The sequence below is a fragment of the Pseudorca crassidens genome, chromosome 10 (assembly GCF_039906515.1).
Source record: "Pseudorca crassidens isolate mPseCra1 chromosome 10, mPseCra1.hap1, whole genome shotgun sequence".
Lineage (NCBI taxonomy): Eukaryota > Metazoa > Chordata > Mammalia > Artiodactyla > Delphinidae > Pseudorca > Pseudorca crassidens.
This window is the reverse complement of record NC_090305.1, coordinates 70609893-70622929: the sequence shown is the minus strand read 5'-3', so window position 1 is coordinate 70622929 and position 13037 is coordinate 70609893. Positions and strand designations below refer to the sequence as shown.

The window sequence follows — 13037 nt, the reverse complement described above, 5'->3', positions numbered from 1 at the left end:
TCTTGGCTCCCTCCACCCCAAACGCTCAGCCTGGCTCTGAGCTGACCAAAGGCTCCTCCAAGTGCCAGGCAGGCCAGACAATGGAAAAGCCCACAGTTCCCAAGGGTCACAGTCAGCTTCCCCGCCTGCTCCATCACCCACATCGTCCACGTCCTCCCCCAGACTGCCAGGTGAGCTTGTGTCCATTTAAATCTCCCATCCTCACCCCAGTAGTGCCTTGGCCTGTCTGTAGCAGCTCCTTTCAAGGAAGGATGGCTTATTCATTTTCTGTGTCTCCACCAGGCGGGACTGGGTCTGTCTTGTGGCCACCAGATCCTCCTAGCATAGGCACAGAGCAGAGTGAACAAATACTGGCAAAATGAAGGTTGAGAGGCTGTGGTGGGGGTGAGGGGCCTCCCTGGATCAGAGGCAAAGAGTGATTTTTTTTTTTTTAATAAAGACACTTTATTTACAGATAATACAAAATAAACTACAGGACAAACTACTGTGCAGGAGGAGCGACGGCCCCCATTTTGACCCCCCTCCCCATCCCAGAATAACTTATATAAAAAATTTAAAAGGCCCTAGAAGGAGGGAGGGGCAGGGCTGGAAGCACCTTTGCTGATTGGGGATTGGGGCCTTCAGTCCTCATCCTTCCTGTTCCAGTGCAGAGTGGACCCTGGCTTGCTCCCTTCCAAGTCCTGGGCCTGGCAAGGAGGAAACACAGCTGCAAGGGCAGTTGGTGGTCGTTATAGAGGCTCCCAGACCAAGGACTCTGACTTCTGACTCTGAAGGGTTTGAGTGAATAGATTGGTAAGTGGCGCTGGGGGCGGGCACGGGGTTGGCATTATTGCAGTGCTCCAGCCATCTTCCTCCTGGCCCTGGACACGGGTCTGCGCCGGCTTCTGGGGAGCAGCCGTGTCGGGGCAGGAGTGTGGGGATCCTCAAAGCGATGATGTTGTTGAGTCCACCACCTCGCGGCCGTTGCAAACAGTGGGGACAAACTGGGAGCCAGACCCTAGGGAAAGGAAGCTGGAGGTTGGGGCCAGTCCCAAGGTCCCTTATACAGTAGGGAAGCAGGGCGGCGGAGAGCAGCTCACCATCATCCCCCACACACCCTCTCCTGTCCAGCCTCATCTAGGGGGCACTTCACCCCCAGCCAAGGAATCTCAGCAACCCAGGGAGTTGCCCCCATGATGAGGAACTAAGGTGGGGAGAGGGGGCACAGGTGTAGAGGGGTCTTAGAAATAGATGGACGCTGACCTTGGCCGAGGCTGGAGCTGGCTCTGGCAGCTGCACTGCTGAAGCGGCTGGTGGGTGCGCGGTGGCTAACCACATTCTTCTGTGGCTGGAACAGGATGATGTGCAGCTTGGGCGCGAAGAGACAGCCGAGCACCACAGAGCCGCTGAGGCTGACGGACACACACATGGTGGTGGTCTGCACCTGTGATGGGAGAGGTCAAGGATGAGTCTGTCCCACAGGCCTGGGCCTGGCCCCAGGAACCCTGCCCAGGAGGTGGGGTAAGGAGCAGGGGAGACCGTAAGCATCCAAAACTGGACCTTGGTCTGTCTGCCAAGCTCCAAAGAATTTTTAGGAAGGTTGGGCACAGTCCCAGCATCAGCCCCAGTGCACCATCTTCCAGGATGACCAGAGTTCTAGCTGTGGGGGTGAACATGCAGAGTGCATGTGGGAGTGGGTGTGCAGGCATGTGTGTGTGTGCGGGTGTGTGTAGGGGTGCAGGTATGGAGTGCATGCATGTAAGGGCATGAATATCTGTACGGGGTGTGTGTGTGTAGGGGGTGGTGAGAGTGTGCAGTTGTGTGTGTAAGTATAGGATGCATTTATATGGATGTGTGGGAAGATGTGGATGTTTGCCAGGTGTGCTGGTATGTGCACGTGTGTGAGTGTAGGGATACGTGTGTGCACGCATGTGTGTGTGGGTACTGTGTGTGTACATGCCAGGTAAGTCCTTAGCCACCTATGATTGGCATGCAAATGCAAATCATATGCAAATGCAGGCTGAGTCAGAGCAGATTCCCTCCCCAGCTCGGGCCTCCACTGCCCAGGCAGGTGGCCCAGCAGGTGCAAGAGCAGCCCACACCCAGCCGTCCCTGGCCACCGGCACTGCCCACCATACCTCTGTCCTGAGGAAAAGGGCTTTTGCAGGGGTTCTTGCCTCAATTTTCCTGCTCCTTTAATTGTTAAAATTGTCAGCTCAGACCCTGCTCTATACTCCCAAGCTGAGTGACCTTAGGCAAGGAATTGAACCTCCCTGAGTCTCCATTTCTTCATCTGGAAAACGGGGAGAGCCACAGAATTTACTCCAGAATTGTGAGGATTACCCAAGATTATCCTCTTATTGTTCAGAGCTCAGCTCACCTGTCACCTCCTTGGGGAGGTCTGCCCTGACCACTCCATCTGAAGCAGCCATTGCTCCTTGAAGCTGAGGAGATGCATTGAGCACTCAGTGCCAGTTGGAATTTTGCTAGGAAGCCACCAACTGGGGTACAGTTTTCACCTGCTTTGACCTTCCTGAACCCTACACCCCAGATCTCCTCCCCCTCTTTGCTTCACCTTTCCTGACCTCCCTGGTTTCATCTCTCAATCCCAGAGTTGCACAGCACTGGGGGCACCACGCCACACTGCACAGGTCCAAGGGGCATCAAAGCATTGTACCCTCTGGGGCTGCTGGTTTAATAGCTCTGCCATTCCCATTCCTGCTTCACTCTCACCTCTGCCTACCTTTCCACCATGTACACCCCCCCCACCTCAACTCCAGGCGAGGGGGAGGGCAATGCAGACCCTCTGCTCCAATCAGCTTCCGTATTGGCTGCCCTCCCCACCTCCTCCACCCTACCTATTCCCACCTGCCTGTGCTGCAGAGTCCAGTTCAAGGACCCCTCTTCCAAAAAGCCCTCTCTGACGTCCTACACACTCATACACACACCACCACCACCACCACATACACACCTCCCTCTTCTGTATTCTCACTGGGGCCTTTTGTCAACCTAAACCAGTCAGCAGCTCTTTGGTCAATCACCCTGCTAGTCTGGGAGCTCCACAAAAGCAGAGACCAGGGCTCCCCTTCTGCAGCCAACCCCTCAGTGGAGCAGGGTAGAGCCTCTGCTGATTTGGACACATTTCGGCACTTCCACCTCCACCCAGGTTAGGAGATAACATCTGAGTCCTGAAATCTCTTCTCAGCTCTAATTCCTCCACCTCCATGGCCATTTCCCCAGGCCCCACTCAACCTTCCCACCTTCCCCTGGGGTCCACTCCTAACTGGGCCACCACAAGCTGTGTGCTCCTGGGTGAGGATTTAACCTGTTGGAGCCTCAGAGTTATCAGAAGATTAAATGAGATATCAGGAAATAGAAGGTCCTGTGTCCCACTCCACCCTGCCCCCCACCCACCCCCAGGCCTCAGCCCACCCTGGAGCAGGTAGCTCACCCGGTAGTCACTGGAGGTGACATAGAAGATGGGCAGGAAGGCCAGCCAGATGATGCAGGTGGTGTACATGGTGAAGCCGATGAACTTGGCCTCATTGAAGTTTTCAGGGCACTTGCGGGTCTTGAAGGCATAGAGTGTGCAGAGCGCAATGAGGAGCACATTGTAGGCCAGCGAGCCCAGCATGCTTGCATCGCGGTGGTTGCAGCGCAATGTCACTACCTCCCGCCGCTCAGGGGCTGTCTCCTTGCCCGTGCCTGGTGCCTCCACCACCAGCCAGGCAGCCACGATGAGCAGCTGGCCCGAGATAAGGGCCAGACAGATGGCCACCTGCGAGGCAGGGCTGATGAAGCGTGGCCGCTGGGCTCCCTCCCGGGCCCCACCGAAGATGCGCGCAATGCGGTTGGTCTTGGTGAGAAGGGCCGAGTAGCAGACGGAGAAGGCAGTGCCCAACCCGAGGCGCCGTAAGGTGCACACCACTGTGGATGGCTTGGCAATGAAGACGAAGGTCATGCAGTAGCAGAGGAAGACACCACCTAGCAGAATGTAGCAGAGCTCCCGGCCAGAGGCCTTGACCACTGGGGTGGCATTGTGCCGCACGAAGACGCCCAGTACAAAGAGGGTGGCCAGGGCGCCTAGGCAGGCGATGGTGACAGGTCCCACGGCCCAGGCATCGCCCCAGCGGATGTACTCCTGGGGCAGCTCAAAGCAGCCAGTCAGGCTGGCATTGGGCCAGTAGCCCAGGCCACAGTCAGCACAGGTGAACTCATCCAGCCGGTACTCGTAGGGCTGGCAGGGGATGCAGAGCCAGCAGCAGACCTCCCCCGGCTGCATACTTTTCACCTCATTCTGGAGGCAGGGCTCACTGCAGCGAGAGGCCGGCAGGGGCCCGGCTGAGAGGGAGGCCCATGGGATGAGGCTGGTGTCCAGGGTCAGGCCTTCTGCCCAGTAGCCCACCTTCTGGTAGCGATAGTGCCCACTGCCTGCCCGCAGATAGGTGAAGATATTGTAGCGACCAATACCGTCCCCAAAGCGGTCGAAGCGGACCTCACTGTGGGTGTCAGCTGGGCGGAAGGGGGCTGGGGTCGAGGAGGGAAGGAAGAGAGGGTTGGATTGGTGGGTCATCCTGATGTGACCTCAACCCTAACATAGAACTCAAACCCCAAAGCTTAGGTCAGCCCTCATCCTTCTGATCCTCAACCCAGCACTAAAGCCAGCCTAACCCCAGCCATTTTTCTAAATGAGAGGCTACAACAAACCCCAACCCTAAGCCCCAAATAGAACCCCAACCTTAAAATCCAGGCACCTCCACAAACCTAATGCCCACACCAATCCCCAACCATGACTCCCAAAACCCAGCCTTAGACCTTCCAACCCAGACCCCAGACCCCAACTTTATCCCAACACACACCACAGCCCTTTCCCCAAACCTACCATGGAGACCCCCTAAGGCTAAACTCGACCTTAGGTCTAGTCCTGGTCCTACTTTTAATCCCATCAATGACATCCCCACCTCCAGCCCCGGACAGTCCTAACACTGATCCCAGTGCAAGCTGAATCCCAACCTCAGTGGTCACCTGGAACCACCAATGTTCACCAGAATATGCTTGGCAGGCATCTCACAAATCACTCTACTCCCCATCCCCACTCCCCTGTGAACCTCACATCTCTCAGCCAGGCTCAGAAGGCAGGTACCCCTGTTATCCCATGTCCCAGTAAGAAATGGTGTTCAAGTTAGCAGATCATGTACTTAAGGCCCCGTGGTGAATGGTGCAGCCTGGTGTTGAATGCAGGTCCCCCGCAGCCCCTACTCTTTCTACCCAAAAAAGTCCTCAAAATCCAACTTGAGCCCTACCATAAATTCCACTTAGCCCAGCGGGCTAAATTCAGCCTTGTTCTAATGTCAACCCAATCAGACCCAAATGCAACACTAACCCCCACTCTGATTCTCCCATAACTCTGAATGTCAGTCTTATTGGAATTACTATTCCTCTTGATCCTGGTCCAGTACTCCAAGCTTTGTCAGCCCTGGCACCCTCTCTCACTGTTCCCACAGTGATTCTTCCTGAAGCACAACGATGATTCTGAGGCATTTATTTTTCTTGAAGCTGGAACTTCTATTAAAATAACTTTTGGTTTGAAGAGACTGTGGCCACCTTGAGTGGAAAACCAAGATTAGGAATAGAAATTTTCCCGGGAAATAGTGTGTCATCCTGATGCACCTTCCTTCTGACTCTCACTGATATTTTGCTGCCTGACAATGGGCTTGAGGTCTCCTGATCCCTACTCCCTGCATGATAAAGAGACAGGAGATAAAGGGCAAGGCCCAAGCAGGAACCAGAGATCCTCACAGTGAAGGACCAGGCCAGACATCTACTCTCTGGAAGGAACTCAGAAAGTGGAACCTTAGTCCTGGCTCCTGTTGGAGTCCTCTCTGCCTGGCTGTCCTTGTTCTGACTCTGACACCAGCCCCTTGGGTAATGCCCTTACTTGCTATGGGCTATGTTTTCTTAGCCGTGTACTAGAACCTGAGGGCCTGTTCCCTTTCACCCTCCGAGGGCCAGCTGCCTGGTGGACACTGGCCAGCAGCATTACCATCGAACTTGACGTTGAGCACGAAGTCTTTGTAGAGGCGGCGCCCATTGACAGGCCGCATTGCATCACAGAGGCGGGTGGTGTTGGGGCAGAGGGTGCGATGCATGTTGTGCAGCGCGTGGGCCATGGCATACACCGCATTGACCACAAACATGATCTTGGACTCTTGCTCAAAGGGCACAGCCTGCAGGGAGTGGGCTGCACAGTCTCTCTGCCGGAAGCTGCAGCGGAACCTCTGCTCCCAGAACTCGCGGAACCAGGGGTTCCGGCTGTTATTCCACGGGTCCAGGCTCCGGAAGTAGGAGGCAAAGTCGCTGATGGGGTAGGAAGCCAGCTCTATGGTGATGGCACCTTCAGCAGCGCCCTCACTACCTGCCACCACGCTCTCCAGGGCCCCCCAGCCATCGCTGGCCACCCAGGTGAAGCTGGCATTGAGACGCTGGGTGGCAGCGAGGAGCTCGCGGGCGTCCTCGGAACGGGTGAATAGGACAGCCACGCGGGCACTGGGTTTCTGCAGCAGGGCTCGCACCACGCCCTCGAAGGCTGTGCGGCTCATAGCACGGCCCACCTTCTCCGAGGTGGCCACACAGATGTTGCGGGCACGGGCCTCTAGCTCAAAGGCTTCGATGCCTGTCTCGCCATAGTCGCCCTCGGATGCCACAGTGGACACGTAGGTCCAGTTGAAGAAGCGGAGAATCTCAGCCATGGCTTTGGCTTGGAAGAAGTCAGGGGGCACCGTGCGGGCAAAGTAGTCATAGCGGGACTTGTCACTCAGCTTGGCACTAGTGGATGCATAGCTGATCTGAGGGATCTGAAATAGCCGCAGGAGGTTGGCCACCTGGGGGAGGGGTAGAGAGGGCGAAGATAGAGACCAAGTCAAATGCTGGAGACGGATGTGCCCCCACAGCTATTGGACCTTGGGATCAAGTGCCCATGTGGTTGGCCCTGAGGTCTCCCTCTCCCAAAAGACCTATATCTTTCTTTTTTTGTGTGGCACGCGGGCCTCTCACTGTTGCGGCCTCCCCCGTTGCGGAGCACAGGCTCCCGATGCACAGGCTCAGCAGCCATGGCTCACGGGCCCAGCCGCTCCGCGGCATGTGGGATCTTCCCGGACCGGGGCACGAACTTGTGTCCCCTGCATCGGCAGGCGGACTCTCAACCACTGCGCCACCAGGGAAGCCCAAGACCTATATCTTGTCTTGATGTGTCTTCCCCCTGGTGGCAGGGAGTTTTCTATCCCTTCCCAAGGGCTGAGAAAGACCCAGGGCCAAGGCACCAGGGTCCTGAGCCACACCTGAACCCCTCTGCTGTCTCCCTTCAGACTCATGGCAGTAACAAAGAGAGAGAGCTAAGGGAAGGCCCAAGTCCTGGGTGGAGAGAGGTTGGCCACTGGCTGCACAGGGAAAAGTAGGACCTAGATGGCAAGTGGGATGCTCAGGGCTCTTAAGCTCTCTACCCCGGAGTCAATTCTGATGGGATGATGGAGAAAGGAGGAAAAGACTCCCCCAGGAAGACCCAGATTTGAGGGCTCCATAGCCCTGAGAGCCCAACAGTTGGTCTCCACTGGATGCCTGAATCTGAAATAAACAAGGCTTCCTGCCTACCACTGCCTGCCTGGCAGCCGATCTCCCACCCCCAGATTCCTGGGACCTGCCCCTAAGAGTGGGGTCTAGCCAAGGACCAGGTGGGATGGTGGGTAGGTGAGAGCAGGGCATGGCCCAGGTTCCACAAGCGGGAGTTAGGTCCTGTATTTGCAACTGGGACACAGGTTTTTACTCTGACAGTGTCAATGCCTTCCCTGTACTTTCTAACTCTGTGCCCCTGGGCAAGTTAGCAAACCTCCCTGAGCCTCAGTTTCTCATTCCTGCCTTACAAGGTTGATGAGCAGATAAAAATGATGTATGTGAAGCCACAATGCCTGGAAGATGATAGGGGTTTTGGCAAGAGAGAAGGGGCCAGAATATGGAGGAATCATTAACAGGCAGGTGCAGCCTATGGATAAAGGACTGAGCTTTGCTTTGACCCAGACAAGGAAAAAGCAGACTGATGTTGAGGTGTGGGCCCTGTTGCAGGAGGCAGGCAACTTGGGGTTGGAGAGAGGTAACTGGGCTCCTGGAGATGAATACATGGGGCCCTGAAGAGAATTGTGAAGAGCAGGTGCTGGGAAAGCACCCCAGAGGCCCCTGCAGACATCAGCAGGTGGGAGGCTGCCTACCCATCCCTGCCCCTGCACCCCCAGGGCTGCAGATGTAGGTGCTGCTACAGCCACACCTGTCCAAGCTACTGCTGGACACTTCCAGTAGCTGGAACTAGCAGGACTGGTAATTCATTCCCTGCAATAGGGGTATGAGCAGGCCTCCCCAACCCCAGGCCAGAAGCTGCCTTCATGGTTTAGACTCCTGCTTCCTTTCTCCTAAACAAGCCTTCCAGGTCAGAGGTCCTGGCCCTGCTTCTGATGGCAATGCCCTCTGCTGGCCTCCTAAAGGAAGCTGAGGCCCCAGACAAGGCCCTCCTTGCAACACTCCCAACCCCAATCCCAGCTCTGGCCTCACCTTCCAGCAGCCTATGTCAGGCACCAGGAAGGTAAGGGTCCAAGCAAGAGGAGGAAACCAGTCAGGGACAGGGAGGATCCCACCTGGGCTAAAGCAGCCAGATGTGGCAAGGGACATTAGCTGAGCCCTCTGCTGACCCCTTATGGGAGAACAGGAGGAGGGAGGACCTGGTTCCCTCCCCTTTCCATCCCTTCAAATCCTACACCCACTGAAGACCCTTGGGTACCCTCCTCCTCACCTCCACACACATCCTGCTTCTCTTCCTTCTGGGTCCCCAACCCCTGTTTCTCTTCTCTGGTTTGCTCTTGGCTTCTATTTTCCACCCCTTTCCAATCCAAAGACAGATGACCTGACAGTCCCGGAGGTCCTTGGCTGAGAGCCCTAGGTTCATGTCTCCACTTTGTGAGCACCTGGACTTGTGCCTTGCCTCGCTCCAAGCCTCAGTTTCCTCATCTATGAAATGGCTTAATAACAATAGCAGCTAATGTTGATTACGCCGTTACGATCTGCCAGGCCCCCTCATTAAATTTCCACCACACCCCTAAGAGTGGTGAGTATTATGAGTCCCATTTTATAAGGATGAAACTGAGGCACAGAAGAGAGAAATAATGTCCAGAGTCACACAGTAAGTGGGAGAGCCAGGATTCAAAACGCCTATTAAGTTTCTTAGGGCTGTATAACATCAGATGTGTGTGTGCGTATGTGTTGGAAGTGGGATGCTTTCCTTGCACAGTCTCTAAAATTGTACTCCCATTTTGCCACAGGGGCACTTTCTTAGTCTTCTGTAAAAAGCTACTAGAAGGAAGCTGCTAGTCCCTCTTCTAATGCATGGTAGCCCAGAGCCCCTGCTCAGCAGGAATTCCAGGTCCCCACCTCTGGCCTCCCTCCCCAGCCCCCACTTAAACAGCCCCCATGTACCTGGATAGAGACATCGCTGTAGGAGCCGCCAATGACACCAGTGATGGCAGTGGGAGCATCACCATGGGTGGCATAAGAACCATCGGGGCAAACATGGCGTGAGCCATCGGCACCATGGCTGAGTGATGCACGCACGAAGTCAAGTGCCTGCTCCAGGGCATGTGTGTCCTTGGAGCAACTGTCGAGTATGTGTGCACCCAGGCGCACGCCTGGCAGCAGGCTTGGGTCATGGTTGATACGATCCAGCGCAAAAAGCATGGCCTCCAGGCGCTGGATGCCGCGATGTTCATTGACAGGACCACACTCCTCTGCTGGGCCGCCCTTCTGGTGTACCGGAAACAGCCCACCCAGAATCAGGTCCCCCTCCAGGGTCAGCACCTTCTTGGCTGGGCCCTCAGCCACAGCGCCCCACAGCAGCAGCAGAGCCAGGAACCCAAGCAGTGATCCCATGGCCCCAAAGGGGATGGATGGGTCCAGCAGACCTGGGCCTCCAGGGGGTGAGGGCAGAAGCAGCAAAGGCAAAGAGAGGTATAAATAGACCAGGAAAGGACAGACAGGAAAAGGATGAGGAGGGACCCAGCTCCTGCAGAGAGAGAGAGAGAGACAGACAGACAGACAGACAGACAGACAAACAGGTAGGGAACAGTGGAACCTGAGAGTGGCTACCCCTTCTGACTCTGCCTCCCCCAAACTCCTTTCCCAGGGACTGAGGAGCCAGGGAGAGGTGGTGCTCCTAACTAGGATGAGAAACTCCTGGGACACCCCTTTGGCCTGTCTCTCAGCCCTGCCCAGATCTGCGGCTGGAGATGGGCTCTGTGCCCATCCCAAATTTAGCAGAGATGGAGGATTACAGAGAGTAAAGGCCCAAACAGAAAACAGAAGACCCAGAAGAATGTCCAACACCCTGCCAAAACCTCCCGGGACCCCAAAGTCAAAAGCTTTGCAGCAGAAGGTCACAGTTACAAACTTGGGAGTCCAGTCCCTATCCTGAGCCTTGGATTTCCAGAGAGGAGCCATCGCTGGCTGAGAACAAAGGGTAGTTAGTCTCCAACCTCTAAGGAAACTGAAGCCCAGGTGAGCACCCAAGGTTCCCAGCCTCTCGTTCTTAAAAAGCCATCCCCAACACCCCCTGACTGGGGAAGTAATAGAGACTCTAGGCTTTGGAAGTTAGATAGCAAGGTAGAGAGGCTGGCCCTAGAGAGGGACACCGAAGTGACCACAGGTCCTAAAGTCAACAGGGAAAGTAGATGTGAGTGTATGTGTGTGTCAGGGGTGGGGGGGCAGTCCACCTGGTCAAAATCTCAAAACAGGGCTCAAGGTGAGATTTTGGACACACTAGCACTATATAGACTGCCGTTTGAGACTTTTTGCTTTCGTTTTCTCTTCAGCTCAGAACCAAGCAGAGAAAGTCACCATCTCGACTCCCCATCCTTGGTCTCAGGGCCCTGTCCATCCTGGCCCCAGCCCTCAGAGACCCTGCCTCCCTCTTCCACTCTGCACCCTGTATTTGTGCCCCAGCTGCCCTCCCAGACACCCATCCCACACAGGTTGTCACAATCACACAGGCTTGGGAAGGCTAGCAGAGGGAAACTGAGCCTGAAGAAGGGCAGAACTAGTTGAAGGACCCCATATCCTGGCCACAGAGACTGGGGCTCTTCACTTTGCCCCCTCAGCTCCCCAGGGTTAGTCTGCCACTGGGGCTAGGCCAGGAGAACTGCGATCCTGTGCATAGCCAGAAAGCAGCAGCTCAAGCAGGCAAACAGGAGAGAGAGGTAAGCATGAAGCCCAACACAGATGGGGACACGGACCCAGATGGGGGCTGAGGTCCAAACTGGTCAAGACCACGATCCTCCCACAGGGGTGGCTGGGACCAAAGCTCCAACAAGGGACAGAACCCTGAAGGGAGAGAGAACCCTAGAAGGGGGCAGCCTGGGGGCCTGGGCCACAAAATTCAGGGAGGGAGCGATGGAGCCTGGGAGGCTGAGACAAAGACAGAGGCACAGACAGAAAGACTGACCAAAGGACGGAGGGGCAGGAAGAACGAGGGATCGAGATGCAGAGCGTGCGTTCTTTGGGGAAGAAAGGCGGGACGTCTAGGGCTGTCTTCCCGCTTCCCGGAGCTCCTGGCAAGCGTTGTCTGGACGCCCTGGCCAGTCTCAGCCCCAGGAGCCCCAGAACTCGAGGGCCCGTGGGACCCCAGGACGTGGGGTCAGGATCGATAAGGTCGGTGGCGGCCGCGGCACCACCAGGCTTACCCTACCTTGCGCGCCCGGCTCTGGCGCGGAGAAAAACGGAGAGGAGCCGGGGGCGCGGGATTCCAGCTCCCGCTAGAGCGCTCGCTCGCTCGCTCGCTCGCTCGCTGGCTGGCTCGGCAGCTCTGCGCTCTCCGCCCGCCCGCTCAACCTGCAGCTTTCAATCGCGGCCCGCCCCGCCCCCGGCCCCGGCCCGCCCTCAGCCCCTCCTCCATTCCAGATCTCCCGCGGCCAACCGGGCCTCCGCCTCCCCCCAGACTCCTCCAACGCTCCCCTCTTCAGGCGCACCGGCCCGGCGCTGTCCGCCGCGTGGTGCTGAATCCTCGGGCCCTCCCACCCTGTGCTGGAGCAGTTGCCTCTTGGCCCCCTCCACCCCAAGTCAGACTGCGTCCCAGAGAGCAGCGGGCATGAGGCACTGGGCTGGGAAGGTCACTGAGCCCCGGGAGGTGCGCACAGTGCTATGGGTTCCCATCTGCGAGAGCGGGAGGGCTGGCCCTAGGGTAGTGGGGTCCACTGGGAGATAGGTAAAGAGGCACGTAGGAGATAGGTGGAGCGTTTAGCCTGCTGCATCCCTGTCCTCACACTGATTCTCCGTATCCATGAACTGCAGTTCCGTCCACATGCCAGGCCTGGGGTGGGGGAATGTGTCTTCAGCCCCAAGTGCGAGCTGGGGCCTGAGTCACTAGAAGGAAGAGATGGAGTGTGTGTGTGGGGGGGAGGATCAGAGGAGGATGGGACATTCTCTTCCTTCCTGCAGATGACCTTTAAAACCACTACACCCCACACACATCCAGCCCTGACCTCCCCCCCACCCCTCCACTAATCTCCACTCTCTTGTGCAAAGGGCATTAATGGCAAAGAGATACCAATCTGGGGTGGGGGGTGGGGTTGCAGGACCAGGGACTCAGGGTCAACCCTGAGGGACAGGCTGGGGCTGGCAGGGGGATCTGGGAGGGAGGGGGCTGGGGAAGAGGCTCCTGAAACTGGCTGCTGCATAGGAGGGAGCAGGAGCTGGAGCCCGAGCAGAGGGAGGACAGCTCTGAGAAGATGTTCTTGAGTCTTCTTCCCTCCTGCAGCAGAGTGCGGAAGGATACCCCTGGGTAGGGGTGGTGGATAATCTGCATCGCCACACTGTACTGAGGGATTTGGAGAGGGCGGCTGCACCCAGATTTAGCCCCAGAGCCATAACGCACGCACTAACATGTACTAAGGGGCACAGCATCTATACATGTTCCCCTGGTGCTGCCCTTTCTTCCACAGGTGTCAGTAGAGGTAAGGCTAGCTCAGATGCAT

The 13037-nt window shown here is 56.6% G+C and overlaps 1 protein-coding gene across 3 annotated transcripts; it reads right to left on the bottom strand.

The window, feature by feature from the left end:
- Positions 1-418: 418 nt before the first annotated feature.
- GRM2 (glutamate metabotropic receptor 2) lies at positions 419-11942 on the bottom strand. Of its 3 annotated transcripts, none has more exons than XM_067754612.1 (6): positions 11753-11942; positions 9493-9980; positions 6023-6860; positions 3431-4506; positions 1243-1423; positions 419-997 (listed from the first exon to the last, which is right to left on the bottom strand). In XM_067754612.1, the coding sequence occupies exons 2-6, from the start codon at positions 9940-9942 to the stop codon at positions 924-926; spliced, it is 2619 nt and encodes an 872-aa protein (XP_067610713.1). In that variant the 5' UTR covers positions 9943-9980; positions 11753-11942; the 3' UTR covers positions 419-923. The 3 variants fall into 3 exon arrangements, with proteins under 3 accessions (XP_067610713.1, XP_067610714.1, XP_067610712.1); XM_067754613.1 differs by having other exon boundaries at positions 9493-10075; positions 11753-11876; XM_067754611.1 differs by lacking the exon at positions 11753-11942 and having other exon boundaries at positions 9493-11743.
- Positions 11943-13037: the final 1095 nt, after the last annotated feature.

Coding starts and splice junctions, on each gene's coding strand:
- GRM2 (XM_067754611.1), bottom strand. CDS start 10,509: ATGGCTCCTCTCTGGAAATCCAAGGCTCAGGATAGGGACTGGACTCCC. Junction 4,507..6,022: donor GCTCAACGTCAAGTTCGATG/GTAATGCTGCTG, acceptor CCTCGACCCCAG/CCCCCTTCCGCCCAGCTGAC. Junction 998..1,242: donor CAGCTCCAGCCTCGGCCAAG/GTCAGCGTCCAT, acceptor TCCTTTCCCTAG/GGTCTGGCTCCCAGTTTGTC.